This window comes from Sceloporus occidentalis, unplaced genomic scaffold, assembly GCF_023333645.1.
Source record: "Sceloporus occidentalis isolate IW3139 unplaced genomic scaffold, rSceOcc1.0.p SCAF_34, whole genome shotgun sequence".
Classification (NCBI taxonomy): domain Eukaryota; kingdom Metazoa; phylum Chordata; class Lepidosauria; order Squamata; family Phrynosomatidae; genus Sceloporus; species Sceloporus occidentalis.
In genome coordinates, this window is record NW_028317014.1 from 1,186,675 (window position 1) to 1,211,156 (window position 24,482).

Here is a 24,482-nt window from a genome sequence, read left to right on the forward strand (position 1 = left end):
AGGGGGGAGGAGGCAGAGTGGAGTATGGGAGGGGGGAGGAGGCAGAGTGGAGTATGGGAGGGGGGAGGAGGCAGAGTGGTGTATGGGTGAGTTATAGTGGTGTATGGGGGGGTATTATGAATTTCAGGACATATAGGGGGTATAAGGCATATCGATATTAGGCATATCAGGGGGCATAAAACATATCTGGGGTAAAAGGTATATCAGGGGGCTCAGTTGCATATCACTGGCATATAAGGAGTATAAGGCATATCAGGGGGCACAGTGGAATCTCTGGCATATAGGAGGTATAAGGCATATATGGGGGCAGAGTGGCAAGCTGGGGGTCAGATGTGCATTGCTGGGGGCAGTTTGGTAAATATAAGAAAATATAAACAAGGCTTTTTTCTCATAGTTTTTATTAAATATGAAAAATAGTTATCATATGAATTAATATTTACTAATAATTTTGTATTAAAACCTAGTTTGAGAAACACTGTTTGGGTTCTTGTAGCTTTTATTATTATGTCAGTAAAATAAGAAGGTGAATAGAGAGAGGCCATTGCGATAAAGAGATGAAAGTGTAAATTGTACGTTTTTTATTACATTATCTTAAATTTAAAAAAATTGCATTTTTTATCCGATTAATGGAAAAAATAATCGGGCAACTAATCGATTATTAAAATAATCGTTAGTTGCAGCCCTACAAATCAATAATAAAATTTACCTACAACGAATACCCCGTCTATACAAAATGATCAGCCCCACTGTCCTACATTAACTAGTACTCTGACAACTAGTTTAGTCTATGCGCTAAGCAACTCTTACAGGCACATATAATTAACTGAATTAATAAGGTGTTGCTTAGGCTACTTACCTTGGAGCCACGAGGGCCAGGTGGTCCTTCAGGTCCTGGAAATCCAGGTAAACCAAGCTGTCCTTCTAATCCTGGAAGCCCCCTTTCCCCCTATAAAAACAATATAAGTGATGCAACAGAAGCTTTGGATTTTTTAAAAAAAAGTTTACATATATAGCACATTTACATGTGACATAAACATTGTTTTACCATTGTAACACGGGACAGAACAAAATATGTTTTATGAGCAAAGCAAAATCTTATTTATTTTAGGACAAAACATGAACTTCCATTTACCATGAACCTGGAATTGCCGTCCATGGCAATGGAGTAGAATCTCTCAAGGTTGTGACAGACGAGGTACTACACCATACTCTGAAGCAGGACACCTCTCAGTTTGGGGTGTGGTTAAAGGCAAGATGGGCGTGGTCAGAGGAGGGGCTGGAGACAGGACCATCTACCTACCTTACATGGCCAGCCACCTTGCAATGTACTGAAGAAGAACGCCAGGATACAGTGCAAATATAAAGTGCTCAATCCATCCTCCAGCTCTATAGGCTCATCAGGTGACATCATCCAATCTCACTCACTGGCACATTATCATCACTACCCACAAGACAGTGCCCACAAAACGGTACTGCTGCACTTAAAACAGGACACTTGGGAGCTATGTTATGGGGGGTAGGTAAGGATTAGTGGAGGCTGGTGAAATATTATGGGTACCAGCTAAGTTAAAAGTGATGCAAGGTACGTTAACAAGGGGCATAACCGAGGACTTCTATTGTTAGGATTAATTGAAATGAAGATTGGTATTAAAGAGGAGCTGGGACTGTCACAGCTTTAAGCATAACTACATTCGCCTATTAAAACTACTTTAGGCATGTGTCTTTTGGATACATTTTGGAGATATTTTGTTACAAGAAGTATTTGGGAGAACCACCGATATGCGTGGTTCCAGCCATGACATTTTCTTCCTAATCCTCATCCACGCTTACAAAATCTGTCTGAGCCAACGGGGAGGAACAATCATGTAGATACAGGTAGTAGGAAGCTAACATGGCTACTCCAATTATATACACACAATGTGCTTTTTAAATGCAAACTCATTGCTTATTTAATCTATTTAATTGCATAAATTAACTTGATGGGCCAAATTGTGAAATGTTGGATTTGGGAAAGATGACAGATCTATTTGAAGTCATTGTAGGAGTAAATTAAACTATATATATTCTCCATTGGTGAAGCTGTACGGGACAGTAACCGGTCCCCTGTTACCAGAGCCGGCTTTAGGTGTTCTGGTGTTCTTGTCACAAAACTACCCTTTCTCACTATCTATCTCCTCTTCCCCTTTATCACTATCTACCACCTCTGCCCCTTCTCACTGCCTTTCCCACCTCTGCCCCTTCTCACTGCCTTTCCCACCTCTGCCCCTTCTCACTGCCTTTCCCACCTCTGCCCCTTCTCACTGCCTTTCCCACCTCTGCCCCTTCTCACTGCCTTTCCCACCTCTGCCTCTTCTCACTGCCCCCCCTCTGCCCCATCTCACTGAATCGCACACCCCTAAGGCCGGCCCTGCCTGTTACACTTTTGAAGGAGCAAAAGTTATTTCTTATGGTCCCTTAATTTGCGGCTTATGACTAAGCACAGTTTGTGCGAAACGCGTCAAGGGCTTTAGCCTTTTTGTTCATGTTTTTGTTCTGTTGCCCTCCTTGTTTTTATTGTCCACGGACGTTTAATAAATTAATTTTATACATTCATGGATATCCTTGTGTGATGCTGGTGTCGGCTGGCGCAACTATCCGTTCTTGTGTCGCGGTTTTGGAACCTGAACCCAGGTACGCTTGGATCTATTATTTGAAATTATATGGGATTGTAGCCTCTCCATTTGTTTCTTTACACTTTTGAAGGAGCAAAAGTTATTTCTAATGATCCCTTAATTCTTGAGAAAGCAGCTTGTGTGTTAGAAGGATACACGCCGGGTGTATCAGGGTCACTGGTAAGGTGTGTGCGTAGACAGCGACCCAGTTGCTAGCAGTCTCTCACTGTCCCTGCTGGTTGTGAAGTCTAGATTCGATAAGTGGGATCTTAACTAGACTCTCTCTGGAAGCCTAAAACAATTGTTCCTCACTGGTGTCAACATTCGGTCTAAGATATTTGGTGAAGACACGTGGTGACTTCATCAGAACACAATCTGTTGGGAGTCGGACAGCTGGAGAAACGTGGTGAAGCTTAGCTGATATACCTTGCTTCTTGAAAATTAAAAATAACTTTGTAATTTAACACTCTGGAAGAGAATAAACTGGCAGTTAATGTTTTAATGTATTTTCCCCATCAAAGTCCACGACAGGTGTATATATAACAGATGGCTGTTCAATTAAACTGTGCTTACAAGCATGGACTCCCTAGAAGCATATGACTCAAAGCTTTGACTGGGCAAATTTCCAGGACAATACCACAGACTTCCCCCCGAGGGAGTTATTTTAGACTAATTACACCGGGGACATAATTTCCTTCTGCAATCATTGTTTTTTTTTTTCCAGTCCCAGGCCAAGAAACTTTGTATGCGTATTTGTTATTACAAATACAAACTTGCTGAATGCGAAACAGTTTCTGGTTATGAAACTCACTGGAGGCTGGGGTGAGTCGAGATTTAAAAATATATATTAATTGGAATTTTAGTCTCTGTAGAAAACTACGTTTTATTTTAAAGTGAATCAAAAATGTGTTTTGTTTTTTTTTACCTTGAGAAAAGGTATACAGTAATGTAATTTAGCATTGACAAAAACCTGGTGTTATTTCTTTGTTCCAATAAATTTCCTTTAGGAGGCTGCCATTGTTGTCAGTCATGCACTATTTTGGGTGACCTTCCCCATCAAGCACCACACCGAGCTGATACTTTATGGCTATGCTAATGAAGTCAGTTCCTTCATTATTTTATACAACAAGAACTGTCTTAGAAATGAAAACAACAGAAAAATGCATTTTAAATCGGATACTAGTGATAAGAATAATGCAGGAAGGGTTTAGCTTTGAAACAAAGGACATGATAAAGCTTTAGACCGGTTTCGTTCCTTTTTTTGAAGGCTATATATGCAAATTCCAAAGTCTGACCACTGTCATAATCTGCTTGTGAAAGACATTACATGCACTAGGCTTGCTAGCTTTTCAGAAATAAAATGCTTAAAAAATGAAAGCTTATTGTCTATCTACCTTATTTTCATTTTTACTTTATCCAGTTCTAGCACTCAATGAAACATTCATTTATTATTTCACATGATGTTCCGTCACTCCGCACGTTACTATAGAGCCACATTATTTGTTATTACAAAGCTCCGTGTTAAGCAAACCTTTCACATGAGCATTGGATAATAAACCTAGCGTACACAGCATGTTCTAACCACCCGCCGAGCTGAGACTCATGCTGGTTCCTGTCTGAGGATGCCTCAATTTTCAACGTGGTATTCACGCTCACCCAGCCGAACAACGCCACCCATGAGCTTGATTGGTATCAACAAGTCTGAGATATAAGGCATGTCTCCTTCAGCAGATTTGGATTGTTGTTAGAACACCTAGGTATATACAACAAGAAAAAGAATGTAGACGGTATAGCTCATCACCTAAATGCAGCTTCCTTGGGTGGGGAGAATGACCCGAGAACCCAGAAAAGTCAATAGATAAGGAACTAAAGAGAAGCAGAACTCCTTGGTGAACTGCTCTATTTTTTTCTTCCAATGTCAACTTGTGGCGTAACGCGTTGAGTGCATTAGAGGACATTATTTGCAATTTTGCATGCTATTTACTTATTTTTGTCTATTTATTTATTTGCTCCTGCACTTTATTGAAGAACTTCAGGATGGATTGTTTACATTGTGTTATTTGCACATATCATCCTCGTGCAATTACTTTTGTAAGTGTTTTGGATTCATATCTGGAATTTATTTGTGAAGATCCTTGTGTTTTTAGATATTTTGGAAGTAAAGGGTTTTTAGAGATGAACTCGTTCGCACAAGCCCATTTGCGTTGTAACACACCCACTATATATTTATCACGTTGTTTTATCCACTAGGAGAGATTTTTTTGTACCTAGGTTTACTGACCCTTGTAAGGGAGCTTACATTATTATTTTTATTATACTTTATTTATAAAGCGCCGACAGATTCCGCAGCGCTGTACAAGTTTTTACAGATAACACCAAGTACAATACAGCACTTGACATACAGTAGGAATGGAGGGCCCTGTTCCCGTAGGAACTTACAATCTAGGTGGATAAGGGGTGAGGGGTGGATAAGGGGTGGAAAAAGGAGGTGAGGTCTGCGCGGTAGTGAATGACGTTAATGTAGGGCGACATAAGGGTGGTAAGTGGGTGAGAGAGAGAAGTTTTGATGTTTAAGTCAGTGGTAGGCTTCCCTGAAGAGTTTTTATGGAGCGTTTGAAGGAGGGTAGAGCTGGTACTCAGTTACCTCTTACTTCTGCCTCCTACGACAACCCTTACTTAAGGAAATCAATTCTCTAGTTGGAGAGCTACAGTAAAGATTTGGGCAATTCTACAAGCTTAGATGGTGTTTCCCTCACTGGCACCAAAAGCAAACCAACGTGATCACACAGATACAACAAATATTTTTTTGTCAGAAGTACAACTGGCGGAGCTTTGTGTATTGGAAACGCCATGCTTTAATACTTTGATGTTATGACACCACATCTGAGTAATCGTCAGAAGCGGGCTTCTTTTATTATTGTGGCAATTACATGACTAACACGGTTTTTGCTTGCAAGTGCTGTCGGTACTCCCCATTGTTACTACCCTGCGGTTAGGTTTCATTAAACACTAAAAGGCAATTTAATAATTGTCCCCCGAGTCCCACTTACCTGCTTTGAACAATTTTTCTTTTTGGGGAAGCCAAGCATTTTGTTGCGGATTTTGTATTACCATAAATCTAATGCGTGCAAAATAGTCTGGGTGAAATCAATGCTTTAGGAAACTACCGGTATTTTTTTTAAGCCTTCCTTTGTTGATTTAAGACCCCTCATCAAGATGTTTTCAAGAACAAATACAGTAAAACAGTTTGCTATATTAAAAAAAAATAAAAAAGAATGAAGTGTCCCCAGCAACACAAAATTGTACACAATTAAAGAATCTGCAATCATTGTGGGGTTTATAGCTATATGTGTGCCATGCTATGGCACACTAGAATCACACTAGAATGTTGTAGTGTTGTATAATGGCATATAGTTCCAATACTCACAATTTGTCTGTTGCGGAAAAGCATGTTCTATTATTTATATAGCGCCTTTATATTCCACAGCGATGTACAATGACATTACAAGTACTGCACAACATAGCAATCAGAATATCTAAAAACGCTTACAGTATAGAAGTTATAATAAATTTATATTTAAACATTTAGGCACAAAGAAAAAAAAAAAGAGGTTTATAAGACACGGCCTATTTTTTATAGTTTATAGGACAAGCCTATTTTCTTGCAGGAAAGGAATTTTATGTTGTTTAATGAAGGCTATCCTTACAGATTACGTGGTATAATCTTTACCTTTTCCCCCTTGACTCCGCTGCAGTCACATTTTGATGTAGATGAACACCCTTGACAAGCCTGTGAAAAAAAAAACAACAACGCATAAATCCATCAGGAGAAAAAATAAGAAGCATAATATTTGACAGCAGATAAAGTTCTGAACATTTAGTTCGTCCATCCCCCCCCCCCAAAAAAAAATGAAACCATTTTTGATTCTTGTTCTTATGTTATGTTTGCCATAACCTTATGACTATCCTACTTACGTTTAAACCCCTTCACTGCATTAGCTTCCAACACCTCAGCGGAAAAACTATTCCACTAACCTACCAGTAAAGTAAAGCTTCCTTACATTACACCTAACAGCTTTGTGTTACTCAGTTTTGTATAAACATGGCTTCCTGTTAGGTATATTATAAAAAACTATCTTAAATAGTTAAAAACGATATAAAAAACTATCTTTTAGCATTATTCTTGTTTCGTGGCACTGAAAGGAGAGAGTTACTATAAGGTATATAGTGTTTTAATATTAAGATCCAGATTCCTCTCCTGGGGGGCATTTGATAAAGATATGAATTGCTTACTTGGGTATCTTGTATAGCTTTACCCACAGCAAGGCCAACACTAAATTACTGATGGAAAAGAACACATGGGAAGATCAAGGAAAAGAGCCAAATGGTCAGCTTATGTCAAAAGCTATAACACTAAATTAAAGTTCAGCCTTTGGCTATCTATATCAAAAGTATTGCATAAATCAAACTACCGCATGGATCTTGCTTTTGAAGAAGACCTCAAAAGAAGGACCTACTATGTAAACAATATTTTTAAAGCTAAGTATAATGAAATAACTGCCAGCATTTAGCATTCGTTTATAGAATCCTCAAGAATGTTACCCCACGAGAAGAATAACGATTTGTAAGCTTGTGATAAAATAGGCAGGGTTTTTGGAATTTAGCCCGTTTAGTATTATGTCTTAATTCTCATATTTTATAAAGCCTGTCAGGTCTAACGTATCTTTGCGTGTAATTCCCTTTTAAGACCCTGCTATTTTCAGCAGATGAGAAGAATCCTGACCATTAGAGAGTAAGAGGCTCCTCTAAAGAGTCCCCACAGATGTCTTTACCAAGTCAGTAATGAAGGTAACCTTAGGTGTAGTTACCTCAAAGAAGTATAATAGTCTTTTAGAGAAATAGGATAAATGTTTCAATAAATAAAAGTCTCAAGTCTTCAAGAAACGTTAAGGTTCTACCCAAAATATTTATAGAGTTTTGCAGTATCAGTGATCTGATCTAATAGGTGAGCTTGATATCAATGCTTAACTATATAATTGTAAATGTTAATCAACCTTCCCCTATATGTGTAGGAAAATATATATATTATATTATTATTAAAGGAGTAGTCTTTACAATAGTTTAGCTAATCTTCGCTGAATGGTGACATCAGGGAACTCGCAGACCTAATACATGTGGCTCAAGCGTGATGCGACTGCAGTCTACTTGCAGATGAGAATTGATTAGCTGTGTAATCTTCAAAGCCGCTGGAATGGCTTACTCAGCATCCGAGTTAATCTGAGAACAAGTGGAATCACAATAGGGACAGGGGAAGAGGAGTGTCAGCAGATCTAGAGAAGCCATTGGTGAATTTTCACATGGTGTAAAGCCTTCTACACAAACACGGGGTTATTGGACTCCTGCTACAGACACGGAACACTTCCACTTTCATTGTCTCATTTTATCCACTGGTACCATGCGTATGCATGTGGGGTGAAGGGCACAGACTGGCAGGCAAAAGGTTAATGTCTACTTTCCCATTTTAAAAACATTGAAAAAAAAATACTGAACACTAAATCGGCAAATAATAGGTTATAACCTGTATGGGTGATAACTAAAAATCACTATATTTTAAATGTAATTGGTTTTAACATCTTTAATAACGACAAAATGTTCAACTCATTAATAAGTTAATGTTCATTAATAAGTTAATAAGACGCATGATTATAATAACAATAAATGCTATTAGCAAAGCATTGCTGAATCTTCTTTCCCTCTGGTATTTTTGTAATATATATATATATATATATATATATATATATATATATATATATATACACATATACATGACAATTTGTGCATTTTGCTGCTGGTCCTATAGGGGCCAAATAAAACCAATTAATCTATCCTGCTCCTGTGCCTGAATGAGGAGTTATATGCCTACATAAAACATTATGTACGCCTAAAGGAACATTGTTATAATAGCCCCAATACTCATATAATAACAAATAATTAAAAAAGTAACCATAAAAAAAGAATCCCTCACATTACAATTTCTTTAAAAAGAAGTATAAATTAAAATAAGGATTTTGACAAATAAGAACACTTGCTTATTTTTGTAAAACACCACCGGTTACTTTAAAATAATGGTTTGACCATACAACCAGTAGGTCCTAGTGGTGTTCTGAGACGTGCGGTGCCTTCCCCATACTGGATTTATTTAAGCTCTTCCGGGGTGTGTGAAGACTCTTATTATAGGAGAATTATCGCATAACAAATTACAGTCTCCAGTGAACACAATCATTGGCCAGATAAAAACTATCCAGTCTCTTGTCGCTTGCAGCTCAATTGATTCATGTTTAGATGTAAAAATTTATAATTAATCTCCTTTTCTCGTCACGCACTGCCAAAAGATCATTTGTACAACTACATTAGTGTTTTGTAATGTATGTATAATTGTTCTTGCTCTGTTTTGCAAGTAAAGAAGCTTGTACGTCTGGTTTATAAATCTGCTTGCTTTATCCTTTACGTATCACTAGAGGGCGCACTAAGCATAAGCACAACTTTGCTAACCAGTACCCATTTTATTACTCAGAGAAAGAGGCTCTGCAATGGGCTTCAATGTTATAATATATGAATGCAATATGTGTAAATCTATGTAAATAACTACATTTAGAACCTATAGCTCTCAAGATTTTAAAGGTTGTCCCTGTTTTCCTCAAACATGGGCGCATAGGCCTTACAGTCTTTTTTTCATTAACTTCTTGAAGTCTTCAGAAGTCCTATGCTCTATATCTGACCAACTGACTTACAGTCCACACAGATCTCAGGTACATTGGAAGATCTTGCGGTTGATCTGCATACATACATGTTCCTCTTTCTCCTTGTAACAATGCGCATTACACCGGATTGTGCTAGGGAGTTGGACCTCTTGTGACATCCTTGTAGGTCATGTCCAAGTCCTACACTGCCGTGCACGACTACAAGGTTGGAAAGTGGGCTTCACTGGTCTATGTGTCTACTAAACAATGACCCAATGCCTATAAAATATCTTCTGCCACTTCTGGTCCACACTTTAAATATATGTAATGGTGCTACACTGGTTATGAGCTACAGAGATCCATGACTGGTGATGCTAACTACATCAAAACAATCTAATGCCAAACAACACTGTTGGTTGCAGTGACCTCAATGTGCTTTATCTGAAAAATAAAGCTCCCTGCAGCTAGTGGCGTATTCTGTTCTAGGCCAACCCGTGCTGAACCATTGTGGTGGGTAGATCACTCAGATATCAGGCTCCCCAGCGCACTGCTCACCCAATGGGCCAGTTGGGAAAATCACAGGTCTCCCTTGTAATAGGGCCATTTGCCTCTGTAGCACTCTTGCCCCCACAGCCCAAGCTTTCCAGAGTAGCCCATAAGAGATATGTGCTGGGAGAATCCTTTCTTAGAGGGAGGTCCTGGGGGCAGCTAAAGTTAAGCATAAGGCAGTTGACCCCATGCATACACCACGACCTGCAGCCACCATTGCAAAGAAGCAGGACGCTTTTTCCTATTCATCAGAAACAAACACTGGGCTTATGTAAAAAATACTGCCTGTAAAAAATTTACTATACATAGAGATGAACTTAAAGGGACACCCCACCATATGTACTTTAATGTGCATTCTAGTGGGGGTGTCCAGGACATTAAGCATCTCTTTAATGCAAAACCGTCATTACTCCCCTCCATATAGGACAGTATTTTATTTGTGTTGCAATAACAAAATCAAAAGGCACCTATTTCATAAACAACGAATGTGAGATCATAGTGTAATCAATGGCAAAACAATAGTTTTATTATATGATGGGGAGGGGCAGGGAGTATGTAAGACTTTGACATAGGATTTTCCCTACACTGGTGCTCAGCGTGTTAAGATCGGCACTACGGTTTATTTTAACACCGCTTGCACACTGGCTTTGATAATGTTTATTGAATGCAAGCAATGCTCTCCCCCTCCGCCTTGAGCTTTTTCTGGGCACTGCCATTTTGGTCTGGCTGAAGGGTGATCATATAAAGCAGGCATGAAGGATGAGTTTCCACTGGCTGCCTCCTGTCTCAGCATATGCCACTCACACTCCCAACATCACTGTAAAGCACTCATGGCCTGACTTTATCTGCAGGGACCCATAAACTCCTATGTCTAAGAGTTGGCTTAACAAGATTGGAGTTGTAGTTTGGGTTAACTGGGTTATCAAAGTATTTAAAAAAAAAAAAACTTTTGAAGAGCCCGCAGAGATATTTTGAGTTGAATTTATCACAGTCAGATTCCAGTCGATGAATCTTATTCTTTAGAAGACACTTAAAGAGCCATTTTCCACTGATGCGAAGGCAAAGTTAAGGGTAGATGGATGGGGAGACGGATGTACTAAATAGAAATTCAATGACTGTTTATGTGTGACCAAAAACTGATATGCGGTAAAAGTGATTATGACGATCTATACATGCTCCGTGCATGTATAGCGTGTCCCATCACAAGCACTGACAGCTCAGAAAGGCCAATGACATGTAACCGGTCCATACCTGCCAACCGCACTATAGAGAGGCTCAGAGTCAAATTTCAGCTGTATAAATCCTCAGCCTCCTGCCGTCAGCTCTCTCTGCGGCCCTCCTGAAGACTTGCTTTTACCCATTCACTTGCGTTACCCGCACCCTCTCTCTTATGTCCTTTGGTATTTGCTCTCGGCTAAAATTCTGTGTCCGCTAGTTCATCGCCCTTTCTCTAAGTCTCCATAACCTATGTAACTATGCAGGGCTGTTTCTGATTACTGTATCCTCGTAAAGTACCAAAACTACAGATAGACACACAAAGCTCGTAGTACTTTCTAAAAAAAGAAACAGCAATACTATCTCTGTATACATTTTGGTAAATAAGTGTAATTAAAATTCTGTATTCTGAATTGCCAAAAAAACCAATATAGAATTCAGCATCCATGTCAAATGATTGGTATTTCCTAGGCAGATTTAAAGGGCTCCATCGCTGGTGGGTGTACTCTGAAGAGCACCGTTGTAAAGCTGCCACCCAGATGTAGTCATTTTATTCTGATTATATACATCTAAAGTTTACTTAAAAACATAGCACTTTCTGTGCTCCTGTTTTTCTCTATAAGAATAATAAACCTAATAGCTGGGGCTACTGAACCTAGGGCCATGTGCTGGTTTATAAAACCGTAATTAAGAAAAAGGTTCAGTGGAAATAATTTAGCATCACTGACGTGTCACGTCACCTGTCTAATGGACGTCTGGAGTGCTGCAGAGGATCCCGTGCCTATGGGTGGCTTAAAGGCTTAAAACCTTCTGACAAGTTCTAGAACACCTGGGTGGAATTCCAGGCTGTACTGTGAAAGGGGGTAAGAAACCGGCGAGAGAGGGTAAGAAAACTGTCAGAGGGGGGTAAGGCTTTCCTACAAACAGTGTTTCAATGAGACAGTCTGAATCTTGCAGCCAATTAAAACACTTTCAAATAGTGGCTAATCTGTCTAAACCATTTGGAACATGGTAGAATACTGCTCAAGTGTCCCGTTTTAACAGGATAGTCCCCCCTGTGAGGTCAAAATCCCTCTTTTTAGGAGAATGTTTGATAGGCATGAGTGTATTATAGGTTCTTCAAAAGGTATATGACAAGTAAGCCCTTCAGGCCTGGACTGGCCATCTGACAAACCTGGCATATGCCTGGTGGGCATGGGCCAGAGACTTGTGCAGCAGATCCGGTCCATTCAGCCTCCGGCTCTATAAACACAGCCACGCGCTACAAGAGAGTAGAGCATAGTGTGTGGCCACATATATCCAGCTGGCAGCCACATGTATGCCATTTATCTTTCACGGGCTGGTTTTAATTCCCAGTCTGACTCTTAAGCCCCTATTTACCGTCCAATATGTGTGAGACTCTACTATCTCTACCATGGAGACTCGATAAATCAGACTCAGAGATTATTGTTACACCGTTTGAAAGCTGACTGAGGTTCTACTCTAGCAAAAACTGAAGGGCTGTACATGAAGACCATCTACTAGAGACGCTATCACATCTGAACTCATCCCAGTGTATTGTGAAGACAAGTCACTTGAGCGGCAGGAGCTATAAAGATGCTTGGGGCATGAATGCTTCTCATACATCTAAAGTCAATCAGAAGCTTCAAAGGAATGTGTCTCTTGCAGGAACATTTTTAGAATTTTGCAGGTTGTTGAAGAGAGTCAGAAAGAAAAGAGCCTGAGGATGTCGCCCATAGATCTGACACTTACTACAGCTGATTTAAGCGGAGTCTGACAGCTGCCATTATTATTTGCTTAGTATGAAGATCTGTATTAAACTTCAGGATTCCTCTGGATAATTTATTTTAAGGATTTGCAAAGAAGACCAAAAACGCCACAAAAGACATTTGAATGATGCTTGTGAGGAGTCCTGGACTGCAGGAGGATTGTTGTGTGCCAGGGGTAGGCAGCCTGGGGTGACGGGAGTTCATCTTCGTCCAATATCACCTGGAGCGTCAAAACATACTTTGTGCAGCATCGACACGTAGAACTTTCAAACTTCTAACCTTTCTCTGCACACCGATACATCATCGCTATGTTAATACAAAACTGTAGCGACATTTATAATGTTGTGCACCAAAGTTGGTAATAAAGGTAAGAACTGATAAAAGTGGAGCCAAGATCCTGCTTTCCTTTCACCAGTTTGCACCTGAACTTCTCTGTATATATTGATCCCAATGTATAGTACTGGGCAGCCAGGTTGACTTTGGATTGACCTGAGTTATGTTTTAGTGTGGAAACAAGCTGAATCAAGCAACCAAGATCACTGCTTGGGGCCACCAGGAGGTCTGCTTTAATACAGGTGTGAGCAGCTATTGCCCATCACTATAACCAGCAACCTTGATTGTGATCACCCCTCCGCCCCTCTCTTTAACCACTACTCTGCCCAAGATAAAAGAGGAATGAAAGTGGTCTAAATGGGTGCACTTTGTGCGACTCCTTTAAGCGAGTGACATGAACCATTTGAGGTTATCAAGAATTCATCTAGCTACAGAGTCATTCCATCTTTACTAGATGCAGATGAGGCACCCGTTTTACTGTTTGAATAGATATTGCAGTGCAAACTGGTTAAAGTGGAGCAATCGGCAGGACTGTTACATTGGTTACTATGGATACTGCTCCGCTGAATTGCTCATTATACATTATCCCCATCACGCATTGTATTTCAAAAGCTGAGTGTTAGGCTAGGTTTCCACTTGTTTTTTTTTTTGCTAAAAATGCCCATAAAAACGCCAATTCAGCCACACGGCGTTTTTTTGTGAAAAAAACGCTGCAGCCAGATGTTAGCTGTTCTTCAATAGGAAATCGCAGAATGCCATATCCACTTGGCGTTTTTTTGTTTGGCGTTTTTTCAGTCCTCTGGCGTTTTTCTGCTTTTTTGGGCTCTGTGGCAGTTTTTCAGAATCGCAGCATGTTGACACTCTGGCGTTTTTTGCAAGGAAATCTTGGCGTTTTTCTCCAATAGAAGTCTATGGGAGAGAAAAAACGCCATGAAAAAGCCATGTGGGTTTATTGCCTTGGCGTTTTTTATGGCGTTTTTTTCCACAGTTACAATGCAGAGGATGGACCCAGTATCTGTGTGTCCTACGAGAAATAGGCTGGAAACAAACAGTTTCACACAAAACAAAGTTCATATTGAATTTTACACCATTTGGAACAAACATGCCATTACAAACAAACATACGCGACGCATCAACTGGATCCTGCCTGCCAAAAGCAACAGCAAACAATTTGCACCATCATTTGGGGCCAATCTTCCTAGAGGAGCAGACATTCGGAATAAAGCCTGCCTTACAAACCACAGAAAAGTGGCAAAAGGGTCCGCCGGGGTGTTTAAGTAGAACTCTACCAAGAAAATGACATCAGGAGGGGGCAGATACTTGCCATTTATCCTAATCCCTTTTAGCTGGGTGAAAATTCTAACGTGTAAAGGCTGGAAAAACTGCCTAAGGTCAAAAAAAGCAATTTCCACAGAAAGGCTAAAACGCCAGAAAAAACTCCTGAAAAAAAGCCAAAATGCAGGAAAATGCAGTGGCAGTTTTCTTGGCGTTTTTCATCAAGAAAAAAAACGCAGGACAAAAACCCAAGTGGAAACCTAGCCTTACAGTTATTGGAGGACGCTGCAGATCATCTATACAAACCGGGTCAAAATTTAAAGGAATTTTATCATGAAAGCATTGGTTACAAAGGTTATAGACCACTTTTCCAAGAATCTAAATATTTCATTATATCTTTTCATGTGACAACACTGAAGGAATGACTCTGCAATGCAAAGTAGTGAGTGTGCAGCCTGTATAACAGTAATAAAATATAATAAAATATTTACAAATATGTGAGGGGTGTCCTCACTTATGTGAGATACGGTATATATATATATATATATATATATATATATATATACATACATACACACACTAACATTTAAAAGTTTGATGTCAAACTGATCAGAAATACAAAACAGACATTGTTAATGTTGTAAATGACTATTGTAAATGGAAACAGCTAATTTTTAATGAAATATATCTTTATAGATGTACTGAGACCATGTATCACTCCCATCATGTGTTTAGGTTTTAAAGGCTAATTGATAATTTGACACAGCTAGAAATATCCAGGTATTCCATGAAACTGCTTTGACCCCAAACTTTTGAATTCTAGTGTGTGTGTGTGTATATATATATATATATATATATATATATATATATATATATATATATAGATAGATAGATAGATAGATAGATAGAGAGATAGATAGACACACATCATAAATTATACTAAATATGAATATTTACCAAATAGGAATATTTACATAGATTCTGCAAATCTTGTGTTGAGTATGGTGATAAGCCTTCCTAGGCTCTTCCCAGGCATTATTATATATCCCTCAATCATTTGCTTTTCCAGACTGTAGTCGGAAAATAAATTATAAGTCATGCTGGATACTTATCTTCCTCTGGAACAAGCGGAAGCTTCTGTTCCACTATTATTTTCAATCTTTGATTGATTTGTAGAGAATAGACTAGCATTGTAATATCTACAAAACATTTTCTTTGCCATTGAAACTATATGTTGATGGCCAATGACCCATGAATGTCACAGTTCATTGTGAGGATTGGAAAGCCCATCACATCTGATCATCCAGTTAAATGAAATCAGGTCACTAGGGCCATGAAGGGGGTTGTCATATTCCTGCCATAATGCCCATTTTATAAAGCACACACACAGCTTCTCGTGTTTTATAACGGCTGCAGAGTAAAAGCTGCCCAAAACTTGTAGCTCCTTCTGATGATCACCAAATTGTCACTTATTATCTGCTCAGATTTTAAACTGAAAAACTTTGTTACTAGAATTCTGTAAAGCGGAAAAGAGAATAAGTTCGTAAGATATCATATCATAATTCCACGTATTATGGTTGGGCAAACTAGGAAAAATGGGATGCCGGAGCAAAGTTTGCAGAACTGGTGTTCCGGCGGAGCCAGGTCCTTCTCAGCAGACTGTTCCAGTTGCACTATGGTTTATGCTTCTTCCAATATGCTCTGCCTAGCCATAGTTATGCCTCAAATCCAGACTAGTCCATCACAGACTCAGATAGTAATTGATCGACCAGATCATTATAAATATGTAGAACAACATTACTTTGAAAATTCTCTACTGTCATGTGCGTAGTGAAAATAACCTGCTTTCAGGCATGAAAGTGCATTGTCGAACACATTTGTATAAGGGTTAGTGAAACCCTGCAGATTGCACGCTTCTATTGAACAAAAAAATATTAGACCAGGTTGCGGTGAAATACTATTGGAAACAATGTTTTACCCAAGCCCTTGAAAAACGTTCTATTGGATATCCTCTACAAAACCGATTATATTTGTCACACTGCCCTTCCAGCTCTGTAAATCAGTACGATCAATGGGGTCCCTGGCTGCTGACTCCGTAAAAGTTTTCAGGATATCCGGATTTTGTTTAAACGTTACTCAGGCATCCCGCCGTGAGCCTCCAGGGGTTTCTTCAAAACGATTTCCAGATGAAATCAAACAGCATGAGGCACTTATTTATTTCAAAGTTCACTTCACACCATGAGTCTCCATAGTATGAAAATAATGTGCCAGGACTTTCTGCACTCTGCTGTTATACTAATAAAGAGTGCTTTATAGCTCCCAGATGACTAGAAATGAAGTAGTGTTTAACAGCTAAAGAACTTCTCTTGTCATCACCTGTAAAGTCGGATGCATGAATGTATTCGAGCAGTACGGCTTCATAGAATTAATCCTACATGCTCAATATAGGCTATTCTGAAGGTGTTTATTTTGGACAACTGTCTTAAGGGAGCAGCCACTTGGGCAATTACATTTTACAAGGCGTTCACATTTTAAATTGGTGATAATATTTCTGCCGGTTACATCAAATAGAAGGTTTTCCTAAGTATTTTTATAAAGGACACATAAAAAGTCTGGATAATTACTGGCAGGCATTTATAGCATATACTGGGAGGCTTAACGTAAATCGTTTTTGCTTCTGTTGCTCTCACACGCTCTCTCATTCACTTTCCCTCACACTCTCTGCTGACCGCTTCTCTGTCCCAGTCTCCTTTTCCAGCTGCTCAGCTTCTTCTCTTGCCTCTTGTTCTTCTGCCTTCTTTCTTCATCCAATTCTCCCGATTCTCTTCTTTGTTCGTCCGCTGCTCCATGATCCAGGTCTCCCAAAGCACTTCCACAGACGGGCAGAGCCCCAGGCACACCCTCCCATGTGATTGGATGAATTGTGGTTGTCTCCGCTCTTTTGCAGAAGTACTCCAAAAGGACAGAAGAATGAAGACAGATTAGAGGAGAAAGAAAAGCATTTCGGCACCTCTTTTTTTCTGCAAATCTATCTTCCTCTAGGTAGACTGTTTCCTGTTCCTCCAATCAGGGAGAGGGTGTGTCTGGAGGCCATTTTGTGGAAGTGCTTCGAGAGGCTTGTTTCACAGAATAGATAAAGAAAGAAGACACGAGGAAAAGTAGACAAAGAAAGAAGAACAAGAAGAGGTAAGAAAAGAAGCAGAGCTCAGGAAAAGGAAACAGGGACACAGAAGCAGTCGGTGGAAAAGTTAGGGAGACAGAGCATGATGGAGTGTGAGCGAGAGAAAGAGAGTGTGAGAGAGTGAGGGTGACTGACAAGCCCTAGGCTTAGTTGGCTGTGCAGCGGTACCTTGGATCTGAGGTCTGAATAATGATGATGATCTTGTATCGTACAAAGCTACTTAACACTAAAGTGATTTATAAACCATACAGGATGACTGAAATGATTGTGTTAACGTTATTGTTAATTTTCATTCTCCCTCTATTATAACAGTGTTACCGAATCTGCTGCTGCTCTATGAATACATTTAGTGTACTGTACAGTGAGGGATATCTTTGGGATTATTCAAGATGGCACAGAACTACTAAACACCACATTTTACTAGCTGTTGGTAGAGCTGATTCTTGTTTTCTCCATAATCTGGGTTGGTCCATCAGCCTTCCGGTCCCTACGGCCATGCATGGGTCACAAATGGACAGCTCTGCCATGCATGCCCTAGACAGCTGTGTATCAGATCGTAAGAATTTCCCTGCATTAATTTACATGTGTTGATTTCATGGACTTGCAAGCTATTGCATCTGATTCTGGGGTGTGGTATAAGGTTATCCAGGGACAGATGCCACAAGTCTCTTCATTTGTAAAGCACCATCATCATATTGACATACCTGCATACTTTCTACGTGAGCAAACTCTTAGAAATGTTAACCCACTGTCTGCCCCATGCATTGATTCGAGTTGATAAGTTACAGGCGTTTTATCTAAAATATGCAAGATATTTCTTTATTTGATCTTAATTCAGTCACCAAGGAAACTTTAGCAAGCGGTTTAGTCAAACACCTCTCTGAAAGGGTCAACTGTGTGTGAGAAGGGTTTGCTGGTATTACTTATAAGAAGAGGAAACTCCATAAGGAGTCAATAGCAACATCAAATAAGTGTATGACCCTGGGAACCTGACCTTTAACCCCGAGACCCAGAGAATAAAGAAAAACCATGAGACTCTGGTCAAACTCAAATTTCCCAGGATTCTATAAGGAGCAACATGGTACATCTTGTTCCTACGTTCCCCAGAACAATGAAATGCATTTGGTGCAGCAAATCTCTATAGATAAGCGGGTAGCCATATCATAAATAAAATAACCAATGGCTAGCTAATCATTATAGGAGCTGATGTTCCTGATTTGTCGGCACAACGTGTCGCATGCGTCCGCAACGCCAAAAGTATTTACTTTAACTAGGCTTAAATAATTACTGATAAAGCCAAGGGATATATACATATCTTCGTACTTATGTATAAGGAAAGGTTCTATATTTATTTGCTTCCATATACACACATTCATATTTACCTGAAGTAAGCAATATCACTGTAGAGCTCGATGATACATCCAATGAGCACTAAAAAAGAATCCTACTTCCTGGCAAAACATCCCCGTAGGTAACACTAGCAGATGTCCAGGACAAGGGTCCTCCAGAAAGAGAGAATTAGGGGCAGTCTCCATGATTTTGGTGCAATAGGATAACTTCTGGAAGTGTTACATGAAATCTCAATAACTCAGCTTTGTTGAGCATTTCAACCTGAGACTCCCCCTGCAAACATGGCAATAAGACATTAGTGTTGTACGCACAGGCACAGTACTGAATGTCTGTCAAGCAAAGTAAAGGCAACTTTTAATGCTGGCGGCCATGCTGTGCTAGAAAGTAAGCTCCTTGGGACAAGGATTTCCTTTCCTAATCTATTCATACGTATTCTTCTCCGAACATATCTGACTACTGTACTTATTATACTACAGGGCTAATTGTATCTCCACTTTTATTACACTGTAAGCTGTTAAGTGATTAGCACTAAATAAATAAAATGCAATTACATAAACACTGTTTAGTAGGCAAGTTCCTCTGTTTCTCTCATCTCAGGAGAAACTGGAACTGTACATACAGCCTATAAAAAAATGCAAAAAAATCAGTAGTTCAATTTTATGCATGGCAAGTTCCCAGGAATGGTCATCAATAATTATCCTTTACATCTCTCCTTCAAGAGTCACCCAACCAATTAATAACTCAGACCTTCCGATGAAAGCCCTTCACGGGTTAAACATTAGTTGGCTAACAAAATAATCTTGCATTAGGGAAAGTTAATCGTTAAAGGTAATTTGTTATAAATACAAAACCAAATCCGGCACAGAAACATCATTTTGAGATAGGAAGAGTAAATCTGGATGTACAGCTTGTTTAATTAAAATCTCTGCCTGGTCGATAACATACCTGCTACAGATCATGTTGTAGATCATATACTAGACAAAGGCTCGTATTATTCCTAATTTGACTTTCTGGAGCAGAGATCAAAGAATATAATTGCAAAAGTTCCTAGAAGCTAAACAAGTGTTCAGAGTATGTTTCAATCATGAGCTACGGAAGCAAATGGTTGTTAGAGAGCAGAGCAGTCACAAAGGTAGGCGAAGGACACCAGCATCCGTGGCTGGCCTTATGGAAGTTGTTTGTGTCTCTGGGGGGGGCGGTTGATAAATTGTGCTCCATGATGCACCCATCCGTGGTCATAATAATAGTTTAAAAGTTATTCAGAGCCTGTCAGTCACTCACAAACTAGTTTGTTTGACAAAGTTGAAACTCTATGTTTTGAGAATTGGATTTTACAGTTTCTTAAGAGGAATGGCTGATGGCAAAATGCTTGTCCTGATGTGGAATTACTCTTCTGGAACTCATTCTGGACGAGTACGATCTATATTTCTCATTTTCTTTTAAGAAAAGGCCCACCTAGGTTTGTACTCTTGATATTTAGGTTCTATGTTGGGTATGAATATTTTGGGCTGCGGTTGCGTTCCAGATACCAGGCTACGGATTCATAACCTGAATTGAAATTGGCAGATTTTTATCTCACAGCACCAAATGATAGTTGCAAACCCCTACAAAGTTTAGAGGAACTAAGCTGATCACCACGGATTCACCACCAAACCAGGAATTTTCTGTGGAGCTGGTGTCCTCAAGTTCTGCGTGCTTAATGCCCACGTTCATCCTGAGACCTGGTGTGGGGTTAACATTAAATTAGTTTACAATGCATTTTACCTGTTAACTCTAGCATAGACCCCTTATTGGCACTAATTAAAATTCCCTTTCAATTAGAGGATATCAGTGAAAGGGTGAGAAAATCTCAACACGTTATGAGACCCGAGGAGGTAGTAATTTTATAAGCTCTATGTGGTGGTTTAATTAAGAGCCTAGAGGCCACTCATCAGGTTGTGCAATTGTGTGAAACCACTATTCAAAACACATATAAACATACCGCTGCAATAACATGTCAGTAGTCTTGTGTTGTTCAGCAGAATTAAAGACTGTAAAGAAACATTCAATGTCTGCAATAACAATCAGCAATAATACTGTTTATATCTGCAAACAAAAGAATGACCCCTATAATATAATTGGGTAAATGGGTCAAAGACAACATGTTTAAGCCTTATCCTGCGTTGTGCGTATGATTTATTATCCTTTAAGGAGGAGAGCTACATGGAGCAAAAACTACTGCAATGATTACTGCAAAGCTATGCTCCATTATTAAGTGAGGACTTTATTAAAACAGATGGAGTTGGATGACAGAGAAGAGCTATTCGACCCACCTAGTCTGCCAGCTTTTCATGATGTAAAGACCCAAACCATGGCATTGTCTTAAATTCAGGATAGCCATACGCCTGTTCCATGCATATTTCAATCCCCTCATTTTCTAAGAATCTACTGAAAAGCTGTATAGCCAGTATAGGTTTGATTGACTCTTGACTCTCTGCCCATTCTTGCTTTGAGGCAAGGAGTGAGATAACATGTAAAGTGATTCATGATTTAAGAGAATAATCCCTGTTAGTATATTTTTTTACTCTGAACAGGGAAGTCGGCCCGGAGTAAGCATGTTGCTGATCAGAACACCACGTCATTTCTTTCATTAATATGCCATGGGAAGTGAGCACTGATTTTTGCAGATATTATTTCCTGATGAAATCGTGGTGCACGATAGTATAAAGTTAATGGGTTACCACCAGCGCGTTTGTCAGAACTTGTTTTTCTCAAATAGGGTTCAAATAGCTTTAATTACATAGCGGAAGTATAGGGATATTTTATAGCTGGTTTTCTGTTTCACAAGGAAAAATGTATTCAGTTTTTGGAAGTTGGATTGTTTGCCGATCCTTTGCAATCATTCAATTTCATCTCTTATGGACCACAGAAGCAGTAAAGTAGGAGACACAGCTCAGGGTATAATGCATTGCTTGTTGGTGGAGAGGCACCATCATATAACCAAAGAACCCACTACTGCCACTACCGGTTTTATAATTTTATGACAGCTACCGGGTAAGGGTGGCTTTAGGTAGTATTTACTAGATTTTTTGGCTTTTTACTGGATAGGAGGACCTGCTTAACATTTTTTGGGGGAAGTATCTTTGTTGTCCAGCAGGCATGTGACACTCTTCCTAGATGAACTTTAATAGGCTTTGATTGGACTTTGGGTGCCCGTGTTGCAGGCGCTACTATAGCTAGGGTCCCCCTTTATGGTTTTCCTACCTGAAGAGGATTAGATATGCTAAGGATGATATATTACTATGCATGGCATGCCCTCACAGGAAAAACAAATGGTTAATTTAGAGAATGACTTAATGATGATACCCTGGGTCCTGAAGCCACTAAATTCTGTACTACACACCCAGTGTACATCTATTTTCAGCAATATGGGATAAGGTTACCCTACCTTCTCCACAGACCCCTTTTTATAAAAACACCCCCCTTGAATGACCCTGTAACACTGGAACAGTCCGGCGATGTGTACAACCCTTTCAAACCTCTGCTGCAAAGGACGCAGCCTAGCAGGCTCCTAGGGTCATGGTTGGTGGGCCTTCTCATAGTTAATGCTTCTATGGCTAAGAACTCTATATTGTAAGCTAGTTAGAGCAGGGCCCTCCTTACCTGTTCTTTCTCTAAGTGAAATTGTTATGTTATATACTACTTGTTATGTCCTGTTTATCATTTTTACAGTGCTGCAGAATATGATGGAACTATATAAAACAATAAATAATAATAACTGTATGGGAGGACTATGGCTAAATCTATTGTCCACAACCTCACCTTGCCAAACAAACTAGCCATAGCCATAGCCTTCGCCTCCTGCCAGTCTTCTGCCAAACGCTACCGACAAACAAGATTTCCATCCCTGACACAAATACAATCATGAACACTCTGCTTTATACTCTGAGAACAACTTCTAAATCTTATCCCACGAGAATTCTCACCCCATTCGGAGTAGTGCAACCTAACATTAAGATAAATACTACCACCTACAGCACTAATTGATCTTTGTTGTTCTACTAAAAGTTAGAACAATATTAAATGAATTAGTGCCGGAAATATCCCAAATAAATCCATGCACCAGTTGTTTAAATTGTTAGGATTTTTCTTTTATGTATGTTATTTTTATTTTGTATATTGTACATTCATTTTGTGAAAATATAAATGACATATAATGTCACTTCATGTTTTATGCATTGAGACTTGTTAAAGATTAAATTTAACTTTCGGGTCTGCTATTGGGTTGAACATCATTGATGTTGATCCCCTGCCAGTTATACAAAGCGGTAAATCTCTCCCAACCCCCTCCAAGTGCAGAGAGAGTATATAGAGACAGACAAAAGCGTCAGGTTTATTTTTATAATCTTTTAAGGATACTGTAATACATTCCATGACTAGCGCATTTTCAGACATGAACAAACATGCTGCTAACAGTCAGTTTCTAGGTACTAACTCTCCATTCCTCAAAAACATACCTATTATTGATGTCAGGAGACTATATGTGCTAAAATATGGTATTTTGTTCTTTCGGCGTCATGGCAAGTCTCGAATAGTTATTAGTATTATTATTATCTTTTATTTATACAGCGCCAACAATTTGCGCAGTGCTTAATACAATACATATATTCAAGGGGTCTGACAAGACGAGAATTGACAGACTAAGACAAACCGATACATTAGGTGGAGAGCCCCCGGCTCGCAAGCTTACAATCTGGAGGGAATGGGGTGACAAACATAAAGCAATTCACAAGACATCAGGTCGGGGGATCATAAACCATTAAAAAGCCAAAAGTCAGTGTCAGATATGCCCTTGCAGTTATGGTTACGGAATCCGCCCCTGAGAAGCTTTAGATTAAATATACTGGGACAATGAAACCCATGACAATCTGTTTAATCCAATATACATTTCTGCATGCCATGATGACTAATGTTCTGGTTAAAGGTTCTTTGGATACAGAATCATAGAAAATAAATCTGTTATCTGTTAGTATGACTACGGACCCTTAGGAAGTTTGGCACCTGCTGGATTGCTAGTCCGCACAGGATCTCCTAGCACCTATCCAGTGTGAGTGGGCTACTCATTCATCACAATGTATTATTGTCTGTGGCAGGATAGCAGAGGATGGGTTCCTGTAGGGACAATTTAACCATTATAAGGATTTGCAACACAAAAGAAACAAAGACCTACCGATGACCACAAAACCAAATGATATGTCTACAGCTGGCCTCTCTCACTGGCGTAAACTCTGTGTGGCTATAGAGTCACTGTGGATGGAACTTGGTAGACAGTGTCTTTTATTTTATATATAATAATGTAACTTTTTGCATTTGCTTTGCTGTTTTGTCAATGTTTCCAAAAGAGTACAGTTTGTTGATAAATATTGAATAAATAGTGGCA

The 24,482-nt window shown here is 39.4% G+C and overlaps 1 protein-coding gene across 1 annotated transcript in view; it reads right to left on the reverse strand.

Moving 5' to 3' along the window:
* The window catches only part of LOC149298119 (uncharacterized), a 77,902-nt gene that overhangs the window by 46,991 nt on the left and 6,429 nt on the right, over positions 1-24,482 (reverse strand). The window contains exons 2-3 of the mRNA XM_089487622.1: positions 6,382-6,441; positions 857-946 (exon numbers count right to left, since the gene is read on the reverse strand). Coding sequence (XP_089343748.1) covers positions 857-946; positions 6,382-6,441 — 150 coding nt within the window. The remainder of the gene's footprint in view (positions 1-856; positions 947-6,381; positions 6,442-24,482) is intronic.